At 40.2% G+C, this 25,403-nt stretch overlaps 1 protein-coding gene across 1 annotated transcript in view; it reads right to left on the reverse strand.

Annotated features, from left to right (window-relative positions):
- The window catches only part of LOC118413128 (doublecortin domain-containing protein 1-like), a 33,607-nt gene that overhangs the window by 7,803 nt on the left and 401 nt on the right, over positions 1–25,403 (reverse strand). Inside the window, exons 3-34 of the mRNA XM_035816306.1 lie at positions 25,214–25,338; positions 24,581–24,743; positions 23,946–24,051; positions 23,420–23,519; positions 22,910–23,003; positions 22,444–22,542; positions 21,974–22,134; positions 21,084–21,260; positions 20,465–20,566; positions 19,930–20,113; positions 19,389–19,503; positions 18,838–19,018; positions 17,288–17,383; positions 16,475–16,599; positions 14,942–15,002; positions 14,252–14,544; positions 13,535–13,658; positions 13,052–13,133; positions 12,836–12,921; positions 12,337–12,498; positions 11,514–11,760; positions 9,361–9,544; positions 7,306–7,464; positions 6,884–7,087; positions 6,305–6,519; positions 5,813–5,883; positions 5,300–5,441; positions 4,900–4,952; positions 3,534–3,740; positions 2,286–2,414; positions 1,037–1,096; positions 154–253 (exon numbers count right to left, since the gene is read on the reverse strand). Coding sequence (XP_035672199.1) covers positions 154–253; positions 1,037–1,096; positions 2,286–2,414; positions 3,534–3,740; positions 4,900–4,952; positions 5,300–5,441; positions 5,813–5,883; positions 6,305–6,519; positions 6,884–7,087; positions 7,306–7,464; positions 9,361–9,544; positions 11,514–11,760; positions 12,337–12,498; positions 12,836–12,921; positions 13,052–13,133; positions 13,535–13,658; positions 14,252–14,544; positions 14,942–15,002; positions 16,475–16,599; positions 17,288–17,383; positions 18,838–19,018; positions 19,389–19,503; positions 19,930–20,113; positions 20,465–20,566; positions 21,084–21,260; positions 21,974–22,134; positions 22,444–22,542; positions 22,910–23,003; positions 23,420–23,519; positions 23,946–24,051; positions 24,581–24,743; positions 25,214–25,338 — 4,407 coding nt within the window. The remainder of the gene's footprint in view (positions 1–153; positions 254–1,036; positions 1,097–2,285; positions 2,415–3,533; positions 3,741–4,899; positions 4,953–5,299; positions 5,442–5,812; positions 5,884–6,304; positions 6,520–6,883; positions 7,088–7,305; positions 7,465–9,360; positions 9,545–11,513; positions 11,761–12,336; positions 12,499–12,835; positions 12,922–13,051; positions 13,134–13,534; positions 13,659–14,251; positions 14,545–14,941; positions 15,003–16,474; positions 16,600–17,287; positions 17,384–18,837; positions 19,019–19,388; positions 19,504–19,929; positions 20,114–20,464; positions 20,567–21,083; positions 21,261–21,973; positions 22,135–22,443; positions 22,543–22,909; positions 23,004–23,419; positions 23,520–23,945; positions 24,052–24,580; positions 24,744–25,213; positions 25,339–25,403) is intronic.

The raw sequence follows: 25,403 nt of genomic DNA on the forward strand, positions 1-25,403 counted from the left end.
CAGTAGGGTGAGGAATCTACTCTACTTTACTTCACATACCTCCTCAATGGGTTAAATAGTCCTGTTTTTAAAAAACATACAAATCAAAAAGAGTACTTGCTTTGTCTCAAATACTAACTAGAAAGCCTCTTCGAACATGCAAATTGAACTTACCATCAGGCTGTTCCATTGTGTCTCCTCCCCCCTCCTCCTTCCTGTTCTCCTCCTGAGTCATCTCTCTCTGGTCCTTCTCATCATGGAGATAGGCCTGAACCTAGGGGGGCATGGGAACAAGGATCTATTATACCAATGTAAGGCTATTTCATTTCAAAAGTCGGAAGGGGGATGTACTGGTGCCTTTTCCTTATCACCCTGTGCATGGTGCTGAAAGAAGGGCTGCTGTACAAAATACCGTGTTTCTCATCATGGAGATAGGCCTGAACCTAGGGGGACATGAGAACAAGGATCTATTATACCGATGTAAGGGACTATTTTATTCCAAAAGACAGGAGGGGTGTTCTGGTGCCTGTTCCTTATCACCATGTGCATGGTGCTGAAACTAGGGCTGTTGTAAAATTTGTTAAAATAATATTTAACTAATATAACCAAGGGAACTTTGGTATTAGGTGTGTTTGTTGACAACTGATCACAGACCAAGCTACAAAAAGTCTCACTGATATGCAACCACTGGAATGAAGGGAAAAAATTGAAGACTCTGGCAGTGGGGGGAAGGGGCACGTCTCCAACTAACAGTTGACAAGGATACAAGATCAGAGCATTTTACAGTGGTAAAACAGCTAAATTTTCAACGACAAGTACACAACTTTTAAGTTCGAGACCTTACAATTATGATGTAATAATTATGACAAGCAAGAAAAGTTGACACCCTGGTAACAGCATCCACCACAACAACAGTATGTGCAAGCACTTTTACCGGTAACCCTCGTGGGACAGACAACGACAGACAATAAACCAGACAGTGAGTGAGATACAATATTAAGACCATGTGTATCAAGACTATAATGTGCCCTTATTTCCTCAGATCACACAGACTTACTGCCTCAACATTAGACTCTCCTGACTCCCCATTTGTAGTTACTTGCTGTTCCTCTTTGATCTGTAATATTTAGTCATACATCAGCACACAAAAAATGATACTTCAGAAAAGCTACATCCTTTGTACTTTTCAGGGTAGAATAACTAATGCTGTTAAACTTGCAAGATCACAACAATTGTATCTCCATGCACGGTCTTGAACGACATACAAATTATTCTAGGAACAACCTATGCAACCTGCAGGCCGATTTGAGCTTCTTGTGAATAAATAAAGGTTCAAACAAACAAAAAAAACAAAATTATGGCCATTATTGAAAAAATCTGCCTTTTCATTAAAAAAATTGTCATGTACTTTGCAAAATGAGTTTTGCAGCAGACCAGGGAAACAAGTGCTTTTAAAAAAGCTGGCATTTTGCCAATGTTTGCGTGTGTGAACGTTTTTTTCTAGTTATTAGAATGTCATATAAATAGAACAAAGTAACTAAACCTGATATTGTCGCATGGAGAGATTCACATATGTGCCTGAACTGCAGCAGATCTAGACGCCACCTGTTAAAATTTGCGTGAACTGCAGCAAATTTCACTACACATTGCCTGTTTTTGAGTGAGCTCTGTTGCGGGGCATTTTTAAGTTTTTTTTTTTAATTTTTATTTCTATTCGGCAAAAAAATGAAGCGGCGAATCCGTTAACCAAAGAAATAAATTGGTGTGGCCAAATGGATGTAAAAATTAGTATTTTAATGGATGTAAAAAAGAAAAAAAAAAGTTGAAAAAAATCTACCTCCCCGGATTCGAACCGGGTGCATTGGTTTAGAATGCGTAAACTTTACCACTGCGCTAGTGCGAACATGTTGAAGAAATGCCTGTTTTAACAGGTATATAAATGTTTGGCATGGATTGAACAGGTCCGTTCATCTCAACATCACAACGGCGACTACACTGGCCAGAAGGCATTTTGCGACTGCAAGTCGCAAAATGCAAAAAGAACGGTATTAGAAATCATTCTTTCAGTTATACATGTAAGCTAGACGTCACATTTCTTGGCTAAAAGTCTTCATCTTCAAGTTTTTATAATGTATGCCTCTTTTTTGTCTTTTGGCGTCTCTTCTTGATATATACGAATTGTTTGACATGACGGCAAATCATATCCAGCTAGTATAGTGATTCACTAATCGCTATTTGGCATTTCTTACTATGAATGGCTTTGATGTATACGAGATCATAATACGATACTGTAGGAAAATGCCCACCTGTTCCTCATAGTCGCTGACAGCCCAGTCGATGAGCTCCTTCATGTCCAGCACCAGGTTCCCGTCCGCCGTGTAGATCCGCCGGGCGGCGCTCGCCAGGTTCAGCCGGTGAGTCGCCTGCTCTAGTAGCTGTGGAAAACGACAGGACTTCAAGGTGAATATCATGATCATGGAAAGTTTATTATGCAAGTTCATGCCCGGAGGCTAATTGCAAGTTCATGGAAGGAACATAGGGAACATCTATGTGACAAAGGACAGTGTTAAATATTATGATGTAAAAAGAGACAACTCGAATACTAAGTGTTGGCTATTTCTAAATATTTTTCACAAAACAGGTTTGATGTACATGTTTCTTGTAAATTTTCTCATCCATTGATTTTGTCTATAATCAACCTGGCGTGAACTGTAGATATCTGCATTGCCACTATTCATCAGACTATGATGCCTGCAAATGATTGATTGATTGATAATCCCAAATTCTAACTTGTCTAACTTCTATCTTCAGACAGCACACCTAGGACTTTTGACCTGCTCCATTTTGACTCCTAACTAGTCCAGTTAAAAAGACTTTAAGGTTTCAACAGACACATACAGACATAGAGTCTCCAAAGTTCAATGCTCTTGGGAATTTCGCATTAGGAATTTAGGTGATTAACATTTGAGAGTTGTGAACTCAGACAATCTAGTAACCGTTCATGTACAGGTCCCCATTTTAGTACTGACCAAAAGATAATAGAGAGAGTCCAGCATAGGGCAACAAGACTGGTTCCCTCGCTGAAAGGGATGCCGTATAGTTCCAGACTCAGGAAGTTAAAACTACCAACACTCAAGTACAGAAGAGAAAGGGGCGATATGATTCAGCTCTATAAGATCATGACCAAGAAAGAGCGAATCGATCCCGAGAGCTTCTTGGAGTTAGCAAACCTCGACAAAACAAGAGGTCACTGCTTCAAGATTAAAGTGCCACTAGCCAGATCTAATGTGCGACGCCAGTCGTTCTCCGCAAGGACAGTTCGATTGTGGAATTCTCTGCCAGAGGAAGTGGTAACAGCAAACAGTGTGAACACGTTTAAAACAATGCTGGACAAGTTCTGGGAGCATAAGAGATACAAGGAATGAAGATCTAGAGGTTGTGCCAACAGGCGGGAGCCTTACTACAACGAAGTATCCTCAAGGTATCCTCAAGGTATGTATGAGTATGGTCTCATTGCCTTTAAGCAATGTAAGAACAAACCAACCAACCCTTACCCCGTATACACTAGATCCCACCAGCACCGTCCCGTCAGCAAACCAGCCCTCCCCATTCTTGAAGGCCAGGACGCGCAGTGATTGGACCATCTGGACAGCGGAGATCTGACGCTGGATGGTTCGGACGCTGCGCTCTTTCCGCAGCTGCTCTAGCTGCTCCTCCCAAGTCTCCAGCGCTTTCTCAGCTTCGTAAGTGGACAGGTCAACCTGAGGGAATGGAACAAATCTTAAATTCAACAAACTTAGCATATTGCATTGCACTGCTGACACAGATGTTCAAGCTGCTCCTGCCAAGTCTCTAATGCCTTTTCAGCTTCGTATGTGGACAGGTCAACCTGAGGGGATGAAACAAACCTTCAATTCAACAAACTTAGCATATTGCATTGCACTCCTGACACTGATATTCTAGCTGCTCCTCCCAAGTCTCCAGCGCCTTCCTGGCTTCGTAAGTGGACAGGTCCACCTGGGGGATGGAACAAACCCTCAATTCAACACATTGCACTGCTGATACAGATGTTCTAGCTGCTCCTCCCAAGTCTCCAGCGACTTCTCGGCTTCGTATGTGGACAGGTCAACCTGAGGTGATGAAACAAAATCTTTCATTCAACAAACTTAGCATATTCCATTGCACTGCTGACACAGATGTTCTAGCTGCTCTTCCCAAGTCTCTAATGCCTTTTCAGCTTCGTATGTGGACAGGTCAACCTGAGGAGATGAAACAAATCTTTAATTCAACAAACTTAGCATATTGCATTGCACTCCTGACACTGATATTCTAGCTGCTCCTCCCAAGTCTCCAGCGCCTTCTCGGCTTCCTAAGTGGACAGGTCCACCTGGGGGATGGAACAAACCTTCAATTCAACAAACTTAGCATATTGCATTGCACTGCTGATACAGATGTTCTAGCTGCTCCTCCCAAGTCTCCAGCGCCTTCTCGGCTTCCTAAGTGGACAGGTCAACCAGGGGGGAATGGAACAAATTGTAGACTCAAGAAACATCTATATATCTAACTTCAGAATGTTCAAATCAGGTGATGTATTATTTACGTATCTCAATCATTCTGGATGTCTAACCTTCATAAACGTCTCAATCATTCTCAACTCAAAAGTTGCTCCAGTTTTGTACAGGGTCAGACATTTCAGATAACATCTGCTGTCTTTTGTCAGTAATGCTATATCCAACAAGTATATTATCAAAACTGTACATCTCACATGTTAAACCTAGATTTCTAACCTCTATTGACATATATCTCTGTCAATAATTACACAAAACCCCATATTTTATCTGATTCAGTGAATGTTTTCAGCTTACTTTTGACATCCAATTTTACTCAACAATAAAAAATGCTCTTAGACTCAAGACATACCTTTCCGTTTAGACAGTGGAAGCAGCCACCAAACTTCTGTCCTTTTTGTTTTACTGCAGTGGGAAGATAAGAAAAACAACACTTACACACTTTCTTACTCTATAAGTGCACAATATTGCCATTGAAAAGAGAAACGGAAAATCTTTTTTCAAAGCTCAGCTTGAGAGACGTTCAGTCTAATTGTAAACTTCATAAAATCTATAATGTTTTGAGGTACTTAAAGTCTACATTGTCCTTTAAAGACAACAAACTGATAAATGATCTAAGTATCAAAGAAAGGCTGATATTATACCAAACTGTGATCACTAACATTTGGCTTAAACCAGTGACGTTTCCATTGTGTAATCTATAGGGTCAGCGTGATTCATTACACATAGACATTAGTACACATTTTGCTTACTTGTAGTTCCCATGGCACAGGAAAATGGAATGCTAACGTTGAGCTTGGTCAGGCGGAAGTTTCCGCGCATTGCACGAGCACAGGCCACACACACCATGGCCTGCTGGCTCCCCTTGGCTGTGGGCATTGCCCATGTGTAACCCTGCAATGTGGACAGGTGTAAACATGATAGTTTAACGATCAGTTTCACGATACAAAATGTAGTTTCAAGAGAAAACTGACTCTTTGTGAATTAATTTCAAATGTCTAAATTCTATCAAAGGTGCTCAATATCTGAATCCTATCAATTCAATCTGTTAACTTCTTTGACACATTTTTTAATGAACAAATCACCAATTGAAAGTATAAAACATTTGTGCCTATAAGACACTGCATGCAGATGACTGCAAAATCATGCCATTTACAAACAAAACAAAGAAAGTGTTGTCAGAGGTAGAAGTTTCTAATAAACTATTGGTCAGACATTTCTTCAAAATTTCTGTATTTCTTATTTTGAAGAAAAGTAAGACTTACCGGCTGCTCGAGTTCTTGAGCACCAGTAACCGCATATGTACACACCCCTGCCTTATTTGCTGCTGTAATTTCTGGGTAAATAGATCATAATGCAACTTCATCAGCAACCTTTCAAGTACAATCAGCAGTAGTAACCTACAACTTGTGACATGTCAACTACAGAAAACAATGCCTTCAAAAAGTTTGGTTTGAACGATGAATTAATTTGCTATCAATTTTTTTAATATCATGGAATGTTGAATAATACATGAACCTACTTTGCAATACCAGTATCAATTATGTATCAACTATTTCTCTGCAGTAATAGCTAACATACGTCATACATGTTAGTCTTATTACTTAAATTTTCTATCATTTTACTATGTTAAGTTTTAATGTACCTGTGACTGTTTGTACTGCCTGAATACTCAATTCACCATACCACAGCGCTGGCATGTATCTGGACATTGGAACTGCAATCAATAAACTATCATTTATTATGACCATCCCTACCTTTATCAGTTACATCAGTAGCGAAAGCCTTGATGAATCCAGTGACGGGGTCCCACAGCCAGCGCTGGTTTGCTGCCCCGAGGGACGCCACCCTGCGGGGCTGCAGGGAGATGGGCACGCCTGCATACCCTGGGGGTGGGGAATCCTCCCCAGGGGGGAAGGGAGGAAGGGCCACTCCCAGCACCAGGCTGTAGTTGCTCTTGATGTTGATGGACCTGCAAAGGGATGAGAGATAAAAGAAGTCAGCATTCAAACTTCAATCGTGACTGATTGTAGTCTAAAACACTCTTAAAGCATTGTACAGTAGGCTTTCTTTATCTCTCTTTCCTTGAAAAATCAAATCTTTAGTCTGCATGCTTTTATCAGCATTGTACCATACACATGAATTAGCACAAAAACAGTCTTTTGGACAACATGACAGCAAATTGGCAAAAATGTATTCGAACATGCTTTAAACACCGACAAAACAGTCAATTGGATTTAAGTTAAAATTTGTAAGTTAGAGCACATTTTGATACTTCACATTTTTAAACAACAAGGTCAATAGAAATCAAAAGACAATGACAAAGTTAAGCGTACCCATCCTTGTTCAGCGTCCACCTCTGGTTGATGTCGTCGTCCCGTTTCCTGACGATCACCACGGAGACGGCGGTCCCTGTTACGTCCTGCTCCGCCACCCCCAGCACCAGCCCGGGACAGTCCGCCAGCTCCACCCAACCGTCCTGCACCAGGAACCGCTGGGCGCTCAGGGGGGAACTTCTCCGGGGGGAACGGGTCTTCGGTCTGGGGAGAGAGGAAAAATCAAGATGTTCCTTGTCAAGGTCAAGGTTAATTTGCACACACAGCAAATTTAAACACAATACCTTTTTTTGAAAGATCACATCAAATTAACTGATTCATACCAACTGTACACACATTGTAAATAGATCAAATGATGTTCATAACAAACAACAATAATCTTATGATTTTACTAAAAAAAGACTTCAAACCAGTTATCTCACCTGAACTTGCTGTACAGAGCCATGTCGCTGTACTGAGGTTCTTCCTCTGTCCCCAGCTCGATGATCTCGTCGTACTTGCTGGTGAAGCCCTGCTCCCAGGGGCGCTTACGGGACGCTAGTCTCTCCTCCGATCGCTGGTGGGACCTCTCATGGGCTGACCTGGAACAGGGAGTGGGAGATGATATGACATACCTGTACATGCATTTTTTTGTCTACTGACAGCATACAGTAGCCTGTAGTTGATTGCAGACTGACATTGTGTTCTGTTGGAAATCAGCAACAACTTGAGTGATGTTTTGAGACAACTTAAAAAGTTTAATTTCTGACTTGAGCTGGTTTCTCAGGTAAGAACAACTACTAGAGATACAACTTTCTTTATTTTTGTCATCACAATTCAGGCTTCTGGAAAGTCAGAACAGTGAATGAGACAACATGATAAAGGTTGGCAATATAGACCGAAAATTGGTGGTGTTTCCTTTGTGTAAGAACAAAGCCCGAATTGTACAATTATGGACTATATTAACACTGAGGAGTTGTCATTTGTGTTTTCATTTGCCTTTTTTTTTCTTCAATATGACCTGTAATCCTCCATAGTTCAAATTATGTCGACTTTTTTAAAACTAATTTCACTAAACTGTCATGCAAACTAATTCTTATTGACTGAGAAACAGACTCATAGTCACTGTGTGAAAAAAAGCAATTCAATTCACCACATGATAAATCTCAAGCATTGACATAATGAGAATTTAGGCATGAGTCTGGGTGCAACTTACGCACTGACATGATGAAGTGACAACTTATGAACAAAGGACAAACTAAGATGGAAACTTTGTGTGGAGACAAAAAGACATTTAGATATATGACATACAGTATCATACACACACAACAACACGTTACACCCACCATTTCTTACCATCCATGACAACAGTGTAATGTCATGATGCATGCAGCATTCATTCACCACCATGTACATATTAGATATACATATCATTAATATCCACAGAAACAAGGAAATCAGAGGAGTGCAGAGGAGTGAAAGGCATAAAGGGAGGGAAACTTACACCCAGGAGGGTTCGTACACTAGACTCCTACAGGGGAGGGAGAGAAAACAGCCACACAACATCAACAATGATTCATCCCTTACACAGCTATGACTTGGAACATTTATCTTTCAGAACAGGGGATGTACGTCAGTTATCCTTCAGAACATGGTGTTAAGCACTAGTCTACACAGAAGATACCTTCACTGCATACAATGTCAATGTAACAATTTTGATTTTGCAGAAATTTTATTTCTATCCAAAATGTGTCCTTTTTGCCAAAAGTGGCAATTAAACTCATTTGCAAGCAAGACTTCTATCAATTTTGAGCCAAATCAGGTTATTTTCTTGGCTTTTCATTGACATTGTAATTAACACTGGAAATATCAGCAAGACAGCAAAGCTATACTGCAGCTAGGAGAGGACAAAACCAGAAACTACCACACACTGGAATAACAAAACACCAAGTTTAAGATCACCATAATGACTACAAATTTTCTATTGGTCTAAACCAACCCACTCACTTCTCTTCCTTCATCATTGACATCCTATTTGCATGCAACTTACTTGGGAAAAGGGAGCATTAATAAGGTATCCAAATTCATGCACATTATTCATCAAAAGGACACTTTTCATCGATTTTCAAATGATAAAACAATTTAACCAGCACGTTCACTACTGAAATGTAACCTAAACTAAACATAGTCTAACTACATCTATTTCAATACACAATATTAAGTTAATCAAATTGAAGAAAAATATATTGCTTTTTCAATTTGATCAAGATATCAAACTATTTGAGAAATCAGTATCAAAGAAACAATAGATAGACACCCAGAAACAAGCCTTACCCAATCTCCCCCAGGATATTACAATCGACACCTTTGTGTCAAGGGTCTCCAAACTTTACTCAAATTAAGACATCTTGCGCTGGTGGCCTCCCCTATTCAAGTGACAAAATAGTTGACACAATGATAGCGGTCGCTTCCATAGAAAGAAGAGGAGCCAGCCTTACCCAATCTCCCCCAGGATATCCTCCAGAGTGTGAGGTTTCTCCTCCCCATGCTCCCCATGCTCCCCACCATCCCCATTCAGCTCCGCCTGCGCGATCACCTCCTGCTGCTCTGGGCTCAGGGTGCACTTCTCCACCAGGACAGGGGAGCCGGGCTGGAGGGGGCCGGACACCATCATCACTAGTTCTGGGGGAGGGGGGATAAAACAATCCACGTTAACACTGTTCTGGGGGAGGGGGGGATAAAACAATCCACGTTAACACTGTTCTGTTAGAGGCTCAGGGTGTACTTCTCCACCAGCACAGGGGAGCCAGGCTGGAGGGGGCCGGACACCATCATCACTAGTTCTGGGGAGGGGGGATAAAACAATCCACGTTAACACTGTTCTGTTAGAGGCTCAGGGTGCACTTCTCTACCAGCACAGGGGAGCCAGGCTGGAGGGGGCCGGACACCATCATCACTAGTTCTGGGGAGGGGGGATAAAACAATCCACGTTAACACTGTTCTGTTAGAGGCTCAGGGTGCACTTCTCTACCAGCACAGGGGAGCCAGGCTGGAGCGGGCCAGACACCATCATCACTAGTTCTGGGGGGAAAGATCATCAAAACAAATAAGATTATTATTCTCTCATACTCACTAGACCAAGTATGGTCTCCTATGCATTTACTCCACAGGGGAATGAATATTGATTGTCATGATCAGATCCACTCTCTTTTCTTTTCTGATGGGGTTGAGAAAACAGGATAGAAAGAAGTCTTCAGTTGGATGGCCCAAAATCATTACCACCTGTGGCTCAGCACCAAGGACAGCAATGGTGTGCCAATCATGTACATGTTGTAGAGTGCTACTTTAGGAGAAGCCAGTCAATTGCACAACAGTTTATCGCACAGTTTTGTTAATTGCACGGAACCCCCAAATCCCACGGTGGTACTGTGCAGCTGGATAACTTCGAATATGCTTTTTCAGGCATTTGCTTGCTATAACATGTGTTCTATAACAATCCACTCTTGGGAGGAACATGTGCATGTGCATCGTAAAGCTACCTTAAAAAAAACAAGCAACCATTAACATGCATTGGCATAATACCGGTCATAAGCCTTATACCGGTCGATTAAAAATAGTGGAACTTAAAGAGATCTACACATGCAACAATAGTTATTTCTGAGGTATGCACACTTCAGACATCTAGGTGTCCAATACATAATTTACAAAGCATCGATAACAATGCATTCGAAGACAACAAGGCCAAAAGTTTTCCGGTCATTTTCGGGGCAGGCGAGCTCGTCGTGGGACAAACACACTGTCACGTTCATCGCCAGATTTGTAGATAATAATCACATGTGCTCACGGCATAAGACGAGCATGATTCAACAGCAATCTTGAATTTCTTTTGGTGACCTACAACTCGTGTAAAAGTGTGAGGAACCGTTGCATTATCGCCCGGATCTACGGCTGAATGGGTCAAATTGAATGTACGCCGCCATTTTCCCGCCATTTTTAATGCTACGGCCAGCAGTTAAGTTTTACGTCATAGCGGTTGTGACGGACCAAAATTAAATGAAAATTCTTGTCAGTATACGCCCATTTTCTCATGACTTTTTGTATGCTCATGCAGATTTTTGTTTTGTGCAACTACTAACAGGAAAGAAAGGAACAACAGAGGATGAATAAAGGTACATAGCGGCAGTTAATTGTGCCGTGTTTCGTTCAACCGGTATAGTGCACCCCCTTCCAACCACGCGCCCGTTCTCCGTGCAATTCCGCGGTGTGTTCCAATTACGATATTATGTTTTTAGCAGGACCAGAGAGACAAAATAATTTACACAGAAGAAGTGGCAAAGGTAAGCTGTAACAGCAACATGTAACTGGAGAAAATGATGCGTTGATCATTTGCCAAATTAGCATTGCTTGAGAAATTGCAGTAAACCGACCGGTATTATGCCAATGGATGTTACAAACAACTACAATGTTTAAAGACAGTTTCTGCACTTTGTTTCACGAAAATGGTAATCAGGCACAAATTTGTAGAAACTGTTGTATTTAAGTGTCTATGCCAGTATACCGATACACCAGCCAATCAGTTACAGTATACATGGCCTAGTAAAGAAACGTAGTGTCTTAGAAAAGCTTCAAGATTGAACAGAGAGTACCATACCTTCTGGGTTCCTGAGAGTGACATAGTGCCTGATCTGTGCCACGTCTGATGCCAGGTTGGCCAGCAGTGTTCTCCTCTGTCGTTCGCTCTCTGTCAGTTTTGGGTCGACCCACGCCTCTCCGCAGGACACAAACACGACCTGGTCCCGCTTCAGGTCAGTCAGCGTGCTGTGTTCTCTCCCGTTGTCGTCAAACAGCCGCCGAGCCGCAAAAGGCAGGTCCATTAGTGTGGTACATCTCTCCAAGAACTGGAATGATACAAGCAGAAAGAGAAAATTCTTTATTTTTTATGTTTGGCACTGTAATCCTTAAAAAGTCAAAACAGCTTAAGAAGTTAGTCTTTAGATTGAAAGGAAGTTCTAGTGATCATGATGTTCAAAATTTGTACAAGCATGATCTTTAGAATGTCCTAACTAGAATACTAATACAAAAGGCAAGTCCATCAGTGTGGTACATCTCTCCCAGAGCTATATGCGGGGAAAAATGTTGCAAAATATTTCGATATGAAAAATAGATCCTTTCTTAAACAATGGCTCATTTATATAAAATTCTATACAGTTTTGACATAGGCTCATTACAGTTAGTGTAGCAAAGGTTTGTCTTGATAGAAAAGCGAAAAAAGAGGTATAATACCTAATCTTGAGATTTAGCAGAAATCTTCATCAAAACATTATAACTTAGCATATTCATATGCTCATATATTAAAGAATATTTTGAAGAATACTACTAGGAAGGATTAATAGAAAAAAATGTACAAGCAAAAAATGTTAAGGATATTCTGAGTCAAAAGTAGACAAAAACAGCAAAAAGTTAAATAAAATCACCAGCTGCATTTCCAGCTCCCTGAATCTGGGCATGTTGTCACAGTGCAGGGCGTCGGCCATGTCCTCTGACAGGTCATCCACATGTAGGGTGGCAGAGGAGCGCCGCTTGTGGTGGAGCGCTTTCTTCCCGTTTAGCGCCGTTTTGTTCATGTCACGCATCATCTGTGGACATCCAATCAATAGATAGATCATTAATCAATATATACATGCATGTATATGCATAAAGAAACCTAAAAATACATGTACCTGCAATACATAATACAGAACCTAGTGCCTTATCTATTTTAGGTGTCTGGCTGTTGGAAAACCACTGTTCTAAGGAAAGTTTTTAGTATTGAAATGTATACCTGGCAGAATAGGTACTAGGTAGTCAACTTGCTTTCTTGACTTTACTATCATTGACCACATGTGTTTATTCTGATTATGACTAAAAAGATGAGGTTAATGTTTGGAAGGAATCATTTGCAAGGCAAAATGCAGGCCAAAGTAGACAACTTACATTAGTCAGGTCTGGTCCCACGATCACTACTGAGTTCTTAGGGTTCTTGTCTCCATTTCTCACCACCTTTAATCTCAGGGGAACAACTGGAGAAAAAAGTAGGAAAAATAAGTTCATTTTCAGTTTTAATCTTATCATGCTCAAGTAGAATAAATTGTGAGTACCCAACAAGACATCCAAGGCTGAGAACGTAGGTAGCAGTCTTAAAGTACTCACCTCCATTTGGATTCTTCTTTTTAGACTTCCTTAGAGGAGGAGCCATGGGAATGAGAAAACCCTCCAAGGGCCACTTAAACTCCTAAAGATAAAACAGAATGCATGGAGATGTCAGTATTAATGAGATGCTACATTTACAAAATGTTTCAAATGTACCATTTATGTACCATTGTACTTGATATGTTATTTAATATATCTTGTATTTTTCCCTAAAGGCCAGCACAAGCCTCAGCTAGTTGGTTGCCTGTATTGTCAGCTGAATGAATAAATAAATAAATGAAGGAGCAATACTAAATAAAGATAGGAAGTAACATGTACTTAGACTTTTATCCTCCTGTGTCTAGTGACAGTGGTAGCAAGCCTTCTCCATTCGGGGCAGTTTTGAGCCAGGGTTTCCACTTTATTCCTGACAGGTTAACCCATAGTTAATTTATTTTGCTCAAGGTTAGATCACGAATTGTAGGATATTCAAATATTGCATACCTTGTTCCAGACCCCGTCCTCTGTGACAGGCCAGGAGTAAGCCAGCTTGTTCCACTCAGGGTTAGAGATTTTGGATTTCTTCCACTGTCCCATGTTTGCCAGGTCCTCCTGCTTTAGGGCCCACCTAGGCAGAAACACATAGATCTTATTTCAGTGTTTTTAGATTCCGTTTCGTCATTGTGCCTTGCTAAAATTTCATTCTTTTTTTCAGAGGAGGAAACAGGAAGCAAAGAGGTCTCTAGTTGGATGGCCTACGACTATAACAAACTATAGTTTGCACTAAGTACAGCAATCACATACATGGCAACAATGTATGTGAACTTAATCACACTTGGCAAGGCCAGGACTCCTAATAGGAGGCTTTAGGGAACAGGAATTTAAGGAAGTTTTCAGTTGGATGGACTATGACTATCATCACCCGTAGTTCAGCACCAAGGAGAGTAGCTGTAGGAAAACAGCATACGTGTAATTTAGAACATTTGCCAAGGCCAGAAATGCTTTTGTATGCATTTTTTGACTGATTTGCAAACATGACCAGTGACGGAAACTTCTGTGGCTGTAAGTAGGTATAAACTACAAGATTTTTTAGGAAAATCCAGGAAAGTTTCAAAAGCATTTAGAGAATTGTAAATTAAGACAATTTATGCAGCCTTGGTGAAGGTTTCAATGCATGATTTATGCATCACAAAGAGATTCTGTGCACACAATAGACAATACCTCTGAAATTTGGCACAAGGATGTTTCGCGGGCACTTTCTCCACCACATCCACGATACTCTTCTGTCCAGAGAACTGGCTCCCCTCCCCCAGCCCCGCTAGTGGGTCGACCCGGGGGGAATGTAGCACCTCCTCTCCGTCCAGATCCACCAAGTTTGGGCGGTAGTCGCTGTCCTCTGACGCCCCGTTCATGTCCACCGCCGTCACCCCCTGAGGGAGGCCGGGGGTGATGAGGTCAGAGGTCGGCTCGGAGCCCTGGTCACCCAGGAAGGTCAGGACAAGGTCAGGATACGCCTGGATGGGAATTGAAGAAAACAATACCATTGGGCCACTCTGAATGTCAATGTTCATCATCATCATCATCATCCTCGCCGCATATCAGACTTCGCTGAAGCGGGCCGTCATAGATGGCTATCAATGTTACATGCCTATAATTCTTTTTAAAATGGTCTAACACTGGAAAATGGGGATAAAAACTGCTGAAATATCTTATATGCAGATTAGGGTACATGGAGAGTTTAAGCTTCTCTGAGAATGTATGTTTATTCACACATTATGTAGCAAATTCACTGAATTTGAAAACAACATATCATATTGGAGCTTTTCAGTTCTTTGCTAATTTGTCACCTGCCATCTCTGGTTCATTAGCAACAAGTGTTGCAACAATAACAAACTTGATACAAGTACTAACCACAGAGAAGATGTAACCATCGGGGCTGAAGCTCCACTGCTGTGCAGGGTTCCCTACCATCCTGGAAAAGTTAGAAAAGCTATAATTACTGCTCTAAAGACATAATTTATCAGCCAAACCAACCCTAGTGATTACATCTAAAAAATGTGTAGTGCCATTAACATGCTCATTGTTTATATGTTTTTTAATAGTAAGGCCACACCAATTTAATTAGTTGGTTCTCGGAATCGCCGCTTCAAATTTTCCCAATTTAAAAAAAAAAAAAAAAATTCCGTTCAGTAAAAAAATCGTGCTGCAAAACTTTGGTTCCGTTAGAGAAACAGAACGTCTGGAAAGTACCAGTGCATTTACTTTTTCTCACCCCCAAGTCCTTTGTTACAAATTGATTCATATCTTTTTTGTTGCAAAGTATATTTAGGAACAAATAAATCATCGTAAAATGAGATACACATGGGCATAACATAACGTAACAGAACCAGAAGTTCAGCTGAGCATGTGCTCTCTCTCACACACACTTTCACATGCAAATTTTCAATTGAAACACAGAAATCGGCACCCAAACAAACAACTGAATAAATCACCAATACTTTTTCACTCTTGTACCTCCATAGCCAACATGTTTTGATATGCCTGAAATGCCCAAAGCCTTCCAAATGGAGATGAAAATGAAGTCGGACATTTTCCCGGGCGGCCATCTTTCTTCTTCAGCTTTGTTTTGACCCTGCAAGTCAAAAAAGCGCCCCCACGCTGTTTCTAGTGGAACTGCAGATTTGGCTAGATACATGTAGTACCATTTCAGTGCTGATTTCAGTGATTGCATGTAACATTAGGTTTTTCTAAGGAAGTTTAATCAAACTGCATCTTAATTATTTGTCAACAAATAATTGTACATGTAACAAAAAGAGAGAATAAACCTATGGTTTTATACAACATGTAGTTCAGTACTTTGGCTTGTTCATGTATTTTTGGGGAGTGGAAGTATTTGTAATTTTGTTTCCAATTTGCACCAGTTGACCATGAAATGTATTTAGAGCCTTGGATAGACAGATTCTTATCAACTCAGAGAGCAAATAAGTCTTCCAGCAATGGTATTTTATTTCTAGAGGCAAACTTAAATAATGTTTGTTGTTGTCATTGCATCTCTGTAAAAATACTATATTGGTCTATTTGAGAATGTTTTGTGAACATTTCTGTTTACTGTAGCAACTGTACATAATTTAATGTATATTGTACAAATTTATGCCAACATGCAATTTTGCATGTAATTTTAATTGATTATTAATAATAACTATTTCTAGCACACGTATACCATGGGTTTAGGTCTGGACTAACCAGCCTGGACCTGAACCCAGACTTGTTGCAAGTTTTTTTTTTTTTTTTTTTTCGCCCTGTCGCTTCAATTTTTTTAGGAAAAAATCCGAGAACCAACTAATTAAATTGGTATGGCCTAATAAAAGATATAAAATGTTTGTAAAAATTTGGTAAATTATGTATAGAAAAGCATGATTGTACACTCAGCTCAGGTATACTGACCTCTTTTGCATGGTGACCCCAAATCCAGCCACGGTGAGCCCCTCGCTGACCTCCGTCTCCACGCGGTGGTTGTCGTTGACGGTCAGCGCCAGTTGGGGCATGGCACGGCTGTAGATCAGTCCACTCTGGGGGCAACAGAACAGAGAAAAACTGTTACATTACTTTCAAATGGCCAAGGGGTTGGCATTTTTTCTGACACACATATCGGTGCAATGGCCAAGTTGGTAGAGTGTTTGCCTTGCATTCAGGAGGTTCTTCCCAGGGAGTTCAATCCCAGCCAAGTCATACCAAAGACTTTGAAAATGGCTATATATATACTGCTTTCTCTGCTAGGCACTCAGCATTTGGTAAAGAGTATGGAAGTTGAACAAACACCATGTATGGACTACATGTGGTGTTATAGTGACTGCACAAAGCTATAGTGACTGGACAATGTTGTGTGGCCCATGGGCAACAAAAATGGTAATGGGTGCCACTCTATTCACCATCTGGTGTGGGAAGGACTTTTAAACTCTGACCACAGAACATACTAGGAACAAGGAAGCTGTTTTCACTTGCATCTGTTATGATTCATTCTCTTTGCCAACCACCTACTGTCCTATGAAACTTACAATCAACATTTATCTCTTCAAATCAATGACCCATGATCTAGCTTTGTACTGATTTATATCTGTGCCTGAATATTCTTTAGTCTTTTTTGCCATAGGAAAATGTATTCTGCTGACTTCTGCTTACTTTACTGATAGTTTCTTCCATTTCAGCCGTCTTTCACTTTAGGAAAACTTAGTTGCTAGGATACAAATGACATCCTACCTGGTTGATAACCCATGTTTGACAGCCAGGTGGCCATCCTTTCTTCTTCTTAGTCTGGACACTGAGTTCTGGGTAAAGTACTGTGTTGGTGTCCTCCTGTAATGCAAATATTCACATGTGAACCTTCTGCAATAATCTTTAATAGGACATTGCACATTCAGCAGTTTAGAGAGGCTCATGTTTACTCAAGAGAAATAACACAGTCATACAAATGTACTTATAATGAAACTAGAGTTCCACGAACACATACCTTTGCCAAATAAACCAGGTTTGTTATGTAGAATGATGTCTGCAGACAAATGCGTTACTCATTTCATTTTCTTTATAATTATATGCTTGGAGTTGGTTTATAAAATTTCGGCATTCATTATGCAAATTAGATCCCAAGTTACAATTAATTGATATCAAATTGTATCAAGCATTACTTAAGCTATCAGCATACCAAAAATCATGATGATCCTTTGATCCATTCTCTTTCAAAGTCTTTAAATACACCGTCAACACGTTCATATTTTCTCATTAATTATGCAAATGAGATCATCATTTGCATGATAAATATGTATTGACATTTCTCTCTTTCTCAGCTACATATGTGACAAGTTTTAAAGTCCTATCATGGAATGTAGTGAATTTATAAAATATCCTCATTAATTATGCAAATTAGCTGTTGATTTGCATAATTGGTATCTCATTATGTAGGTCTTCACTTACGCTACCTACATACCAAAAAACATGATGATCCGTCAACATGTTCATATTTTCTCATTAATTATGCAAATGAGGTCATCATTTGCATAATTGATATCTATCGACTTTTTTCTCCTTCCCAGCTACATATGTGACAAGTTTGAAAGTCCTATCATGGAATGCAGTGGACTTATGAATTTTCCTCATTAATTATGCAAATTAGCTGTTGATTTGCATAATTAGTATACCATTATGTAAGTCATCACTCATTCTATCTACATACCAAAAATCATGACGATCCGTCAACACGTTGTAGAGTTATTCTCGTCCAAAGTTTGAAAGGAAACCGGCGCCTGCAGTTCCAAAAAAGCCGCTAGGGGGCCCAAACTCACAGCACTTACTCTCTGTCTCGAGGACTATCTACCACTCAAAAATCATGACCACAGCACGTCCAGAACACGAGATATAAAAAATTGAGTTTCCGCTGCAGTACCTTAGCAAGCCGCTAGGGGGCCCATTATCGAACTTGACCTTCGTTTTCCCGACCCCTACCCACCTACCAAATATCATCGGGATCCATCCAAGGCTTCTCGAGTTATGCTGTTAACACACAGACACACACACAGACACACACACAGACTCACAAGCCCAAAACATAACCTTAGCCATTCTGGCAAAGGTAAAAAGTCTGAAATGAGTAGCATGCCAAAAAGATAAGCTCAAAACATAGTTCTACATTGATTTGTACATACATGGAATATTCCTTGTCTGGTCAATGACTGAAAGTGCTTGAGAAAAAAATTCCATTTTGAAGTCTTCAAAAATCCAAATCTACATGTTTGTTTTTTCAGGTAATTTCTGACCTTGTTCTGCAGGAAGCTGCCCCTTGTGTCCAGCCCGGCTGACCGGACATGAGTGACCACCCTGTCTGTGGCTGCCCTGTTCCTGATCCTCTCCTGCTCCTCCTCTATATCCCTGTCATCCCTCAGCTCTGTGTAGTCATACTCCAGGGGGAACCCAACTGTTGCCTCCCAGTGGCTATGCCTGGGGAAAAAATGAGATGAAGATTCACATTCTTTGTTATATATCAAGAACAATGTATACATTGGCATACATGTATGGCCATTAGTTTGTGATTTCTTTGCCAAAGCTTTGAACAATTATAACTATTTAGATTTTAGATCAGACATTTATTTGGTTTCTGAGCAAGAGTTTAGGGCTATTTATAGGATCTCAAGAGGACATGTATTCCTTATAGATTGTCTTGAAATTTTGTTACTACATGTACATGCACTGTTTATATATGCAGTCTGTCAAGAACTGTGAGGTCAAATAAACTAAATATTTTGAAATCTAAAATTTTATTCAAATTAAATGAAAAGAACTTGTAAAGCAAACTTAAGTCTTCCCCTACCTGTCTATCCCCTCCACTGAGTCCTCCCCACCCACAGGTTCTCTGTAGGCAACCGTCCTGCCGTCTGGTAACGTCACTCCCTGGGCCTTGTCAAAACACACTTGTAACACAGACACTGGGGAGAACACAGGGAAACATCATGATAACAACATTCCTGTAATATTATGTTCATGCATTTCTCACTATGTGTGGTAAGGATTCTATGAATTACTAAATTTATCACAGTACTTTTCTTATCATGTGAAGAACATACATGTACTACAATGTTGTATTTGCACATGTTCAAAGCTGTTGTGTTATGCCTAGGTGCTGTTGTACCATAAAGAATCAGATGCAGACATTTATAATGTGAAAAATTAGCTTCTAGATATAGTATTCTTTGTTTCACAGTTCAGTGCACTATACTTGTATGTTGTAATTACTGTACAGAATTATGCCTGTTCTTTTGCCACTAGTAGACCAAAGGAAGCTGCTACAACCCTTGACATTCACTTTGTGATAGAGAAATTGTGTCTGAATACTTAAAATAAGGTTTCCTCACCACTGGGTGGCTTGAAGTCCTCCCCGAACGAGAGCCAGACCTCCTGTTCTGACTTGAGAGTGTAGATGTTGTTGATCTCCTGACCCTCTCGGTCGTACAGCTTCTTAGCCACACTGCTGAGGGCGGGGCCAGGGTTGGATACAGGGTTGGCTAGTCTCTGACAGGCAGTACAGGTGGCAAGGAGCTGGAGGAAACAACAAAGTTTACAGATAAAGAATTTTTTTCAGTGTGTTTACTCTTCTCCCTACTGCCTAGTATTAAATGAATAAAATTTGGCCCTAAAACAGATACCTTAGTGGATTGAATGAAACCACACAAATCTTTCTCATCAAATTCTTTTTTTTTTTTTGTCTACAAGATCTTTTCCAACGTATTCAACCTTCTCCCTGCATCCAAACCCCACAATTGATACAAACTTTAAGCTTCTCTCTGCAGCCTAATATTTGATACAAATTTGGATCAGACTTATTTCAAGATCTGATGATAGACCCAATATAGTGTAGCTACATGTACTTTTGCTGCAAAAAAACTTTACCTGTTCCATAAGCCTCTTGCTGTCCCCCTTTGCTGCCCTCTCTGCATCCCTCATGTTGAAATAAATCAGTGTCTCCCCCTCATCTCGGCCATTCTCAAACACCTGAAGTAGAAAGTATGCAAAAGATTAGCAAAATTGACATCTCTTGACATGAGCAATAGATCTAGAGCACTTCTTCTTGTTAGTCTGTCGGCATCAATGACGACCAGTGACATCACGTAATAGCCTCGTCAGGATAGGTGAGTCCTGCTGTGGCTGATGAGCTCTAGAGCACTACGCACTTAAAAACAAACAAATATCTTTTTTTAAATATTTTTGTCCAAAGGTTTCGCTTGGCCAAAATTTGAATGAGGGCAGCTGAAAGGATTGCCCAAATATTAAATCACTTATCTTCGGTGCACCATCATATCAGAGAAATTCTTTGAGTCGATAATGGGTAAATAATTACTGCCTTGGTATATAATTACCATGGACTTTGAAATAAGTATAAAAGACTAGTATAGTGGAGATCTAAGTCTCAAGATCTAAAATTGAGTTCAGATTTGAAATAGAAAATAGTATAGTATGTTTAACATGGTTCTTTATGTAAAAAAAAAATGCAACTGTACGATCAGCCCACCTTGAGTCTGAGACCTTGTCTTCCCACCAGCCTGTCTGTGGCCTCCAGACTCTTGATATGCTTCATCTTGTACTCGTGCCCAGTGTCCCGCTCCTCGAGCACGCGGGGCTCCAGGACCCTCAGCTGATCCTTGTACTTTGTTACCGTTCCACTCAAGTCACTTATCAGCTCATCTGTCTGGGGGGAGCAGGAATTTGTTATAATTCAGTTCACAGTGTAAAATTTGAGAAGGCTTGCAGTCGCCTGCGCTGCAGCCGAACGATGATGATGATGAAGTTGTGGAACAAACAAGTAGAAAAGATAAGCGTCTCCCAGTTACTTCAGTCCAGACAAAAAAATGTATCATCAACTGGTGAAACTGCAATTGAAGTAATCAACTAGACATGTTTTTGTGAAGACTGTGTGTCGTAATGTGAATAAGAACTTTAAGGCATTGTTGGCAGGAAATTAATAACCAGATTCAAACAGGCTGAAAGAAGCTAAGGATTAGTGCATCTGGAGAGACATTGCATATCATGAATGCATTATGAATCTAAAAAAAAGACTTAAGAGTCTTGACTTCCAAAAATGATATTTTCAAATATATCAACGTTTGGAGAAGAAGGAAGGAAGGAAAATTTGTTTACTTATCATTCTGTTTCACAGTACAAGATGTACAACACTGTGTCTCTGTGACTATAGCAGGGTAAAGATTGGGATCTGACAGCATCACTTATTCTACTGCTTAGCACATTGCAACGTGGCTGATTATCATTTTATGATTGAATGTGTATTTTGCTGAATCTATTTAGAGTTTGAATGTAGTCTTAGTTTTTAATTTCTACATGTTACAATCACAATTAGAATCTAGCAATATAAGTCTATTAATCTGTTATAACAAATGTACATACCTCATTCAGTGCATTTTTGATCTCAGTCTTGTCCATGGACAGCAGCTCCACCCTGTCCACCTCCCCGGTCCGGCCGGCCTCGGCCAGCTGCAGCTGAGACTTGTAGTCTTTAGCCGCACGCAGCTTCGGCCGCAGGTTCTGTAGTATGTCCTGGATGTAAACTGGAGTGGAAAACAATTTCCATCAGATCGCTTGAAAGATGATGTACAAGAGTGGACAGTTTGAGTTTTTTTTCATTCAAAAAGGTTCTCAGAACAACCTGGACATAACTCAGACAGTAAACAAAGATAATGATGATGATGATAATGTTTGTCCATCAGATGTCTGCAAGGACCTTGACTTTGGACTCAGTCAACCTTGTAAACAAAGGTACAAAAGGAGGAAAAATAATGTCTATCTCCCTACTGAGCAGCTTATGCTCAAACTGATTATGACTATAGACAACACAAGCTTAAGTACAATGCACTGACCTTCTACCCCCGCAGGGCTGAAGCCCTCCCCCTTGGAGACCCAGAGTGGCCCCAGGACTGGTGTGGTGGCCGTCTGGAGAACCTTGTCTAGGGGGTCGGCTGGGGGAAAAAAGAAAGGATGAAATTTAGGTTACTTTGACCTGTTAAGGAAATGTCTAACTTCAACAAAATGTTATATTGATGAAGGTTAGATATCCCAATGATAAGACATGCCAAAAAGCAGTTACTCACTTAGCAACTGGATATGGTTTTAGAAATGGTCAGAAGTTTCACTTTCAGACAACCATCTGGTGACTTTTGTCAGTGTCACCAACGAAAGACACCGGATGGTTGTCTAAAATGCCTTACTGTTTCCAAAATCATATACAGTTGCATGAGTAACTTACTGCTTTTTGCTGAACAAAATGTTATTTAGCAAGGTAGATGAACTGTCTAGCCTGTTGTGAGAGAGGAAAAGTCTGCTTACCTTCGTTCAGGTCTACGATCTCCTTCCCGCTCCAGTCAAACAGAACCCGGGCAGGAGAGTTTAGACTCATGCAGCCTGTACAGGCATCCAGGAACTGGGCAGAACGACAGGGAAAATTAGGTTTACTTAGTGTATTCCAGGCTAATGTCTGTCTTCTATTTCGGTTGCCATCTGTATCTGTATCCACATACATTAGCTGGTATAACACACCAGCTTTGTAGGCACACGACATAACAGCAGCTATAAATGACTTATTACATTTTGTATTTGCACCTAACATCTGACGGCAAATAGGATGCTTCTACTTTATCTAAATATAATTATCAAATTCCACTAACTAAAAGTCTCTATTTGTATGTCATAGGAATGCTACATATATGTGTTTGTGTCTACATTCATGATGTTGGTTTGTTTAATACAGCTGTGTTTATTTGTTTGCAATAGCCAACACTTGTGAGCTACCATAGCTGAAATATGAAAAGTACAACAAATTACAGAAATAATATTTACCTGTTGAAGTGCATCCAGGGAGGCCACCACCTCCTGACCTTTGACCCCCTGTCCATTGAGGAAGATCAGGATCCGATGTCTTCTCTTCTCCACAAGAGTTCTGTCAGTCACATAAAAAAAAGGTAAGACTTCTTTTCTCTGTCTTCATCTCTTTGAAATGTTTGGACTAAACAAAATGAGCTTTTTTTTGTTTACATCATGATTTAGTCAAGTCTTGTGTGATTGTTGAGTATCTACTGAACAACAAACTAACGTATTGAGTGTCTACAACAAATTAACGTATTACGCTCGAGAACATTCCATGCCAAGTAATTTTATCACAATACAGTAGGTTAAGTTCGAATTGCACTGACTCTGTTTATTTCATATCACACCGATAGCATTTGTTTAATTTTGTACTGATGAAGGCGACTGACGGTCGTCGAAACGTTTACGGAAGAATCAAAAGAAGATTTTGTAATGAAGAAGACTTTGTTCAATCTACAACAAATGTTCTTAGCTTTGAATGAACGTGAGAAGAGCGTACTTAAGTCTCTTGGAGAGAGAAGACTTGGTCTTGCCCCTCTTGACGTCCTGTGGAAGGAGGATCCCGTTCATGGTCCACATGGCACCGCGTTTCAGCTGCTCTTGGGCTGGGGAATAAGTTACATGTTACATGTCAGGTTTCATTTATGCAAGTTCTGGGTACATCAGCTTTAACATTTTTTTTAGGAAGAGAGACAAAATATACATTCAAAACAGGTTCTTTCTGATGTTATCTATCATAACTATGAGTTATCTACTGACATTCATTCAAACCTCCATCATACCTAAATATTTGGCAAAACTTTACGCCTTCTTTGAAAATACTTCGTAAATATTTTGTTGTGACCAACATTGGACTAAATATAACACTTTTTGGGGGGATTGTAAATAAGGATATCTAAAAAGTAAACAGGTCCCCAAGAAGTACTAAATTGCACCCTCATCAATGTCTTAAATCTTTTGAATCATAATCATACATGTACATGTATAGCATAAAGACAATGGCTGCTGACAGAGCACCGAGCCTGTTGGAATAATCTAACAGCCTTGTATTTCGAAAGACATTCATTATTAGGAGCTAAAATTTTAAAGTCTAAGTATTACCAAGTTGACATATTACAAGATGTATCCTCTTACTTTTGACAGGTTTGTACGGGTCCTTGTACGGCTCCCCCTGTGAGATGAACACCTCGGCCTCGCGGGGGATGTCCTTGGGTGTGAACGCCTCCCTCCCGTCTGCCAGGAACACACGGCGGGCGGCGGACAGCAGGCTCAACTTGATGGTACATAGCTCCAGGAGCTGGAGGTTTGCAGGTAAAAAATACAACATGTTACAAAATATACAATGTGAAATTTCAACAACATAAACATTGTTTATAATATATTGAAAAACTGTATAATCAGGGGTGGAGCTATAAATTTGTTAGGTTTACTTCTGTTGCTCTAAAACAGGCTGTCATCACCTTAAAGTTAAACTTTGTATAATATTTTATATAATCATGATTAAGTGAAAGCTGTGCAAAAAATGAACTCAAGGGAACAATGGGCAGATGGTCACCAAATAAGACAAGATTCTCAATGACAAAAATTTTAATGTGTCAATGGGAAATTAAAGTATCCAAGGAAGAGGTAAAAAGTGGTCACAATAGACAGGTGGTCCTTAGTTATCGGTGGTCAATTGTGCATGTTTGACAGCATTTCCAGAACTACACTATGGATATCTTATTATAAAAACATTGCTGGCAACCGATGTGGTACATAGCATCTTACCTCCTTGATAGTTGGTGCAGTGACTCTGCTGAAGACATCCCTGCCTCCATTCTTGAAGGCTGTGACTGTGATGACTTTGGGCTGCTTCTTGTACAGGGGCTTAATCTTGCCACCTGTGGAGCTTCCTGTACAGTAGCAAAACAGTGTCTTTTATTTGCAAATGCACAATAAATCTTTAGTTTTGTTTGCA

This window comes from Branchiostoma floridae, chromosome 4, assembly GCF_000003815.2.
Source record: "Branchiostoma floridae strain S238N-H82 chromosome 4, Bfl_VNyyK, whole genome shotgun sequence".
Taxonomy (NCBI): Eukaryota; Metazoa; Chordata; class Leptocardii; order Amphioxiformes; family Branchiostomatidae; genus Branchiostoma; species Branchiostoma floridae.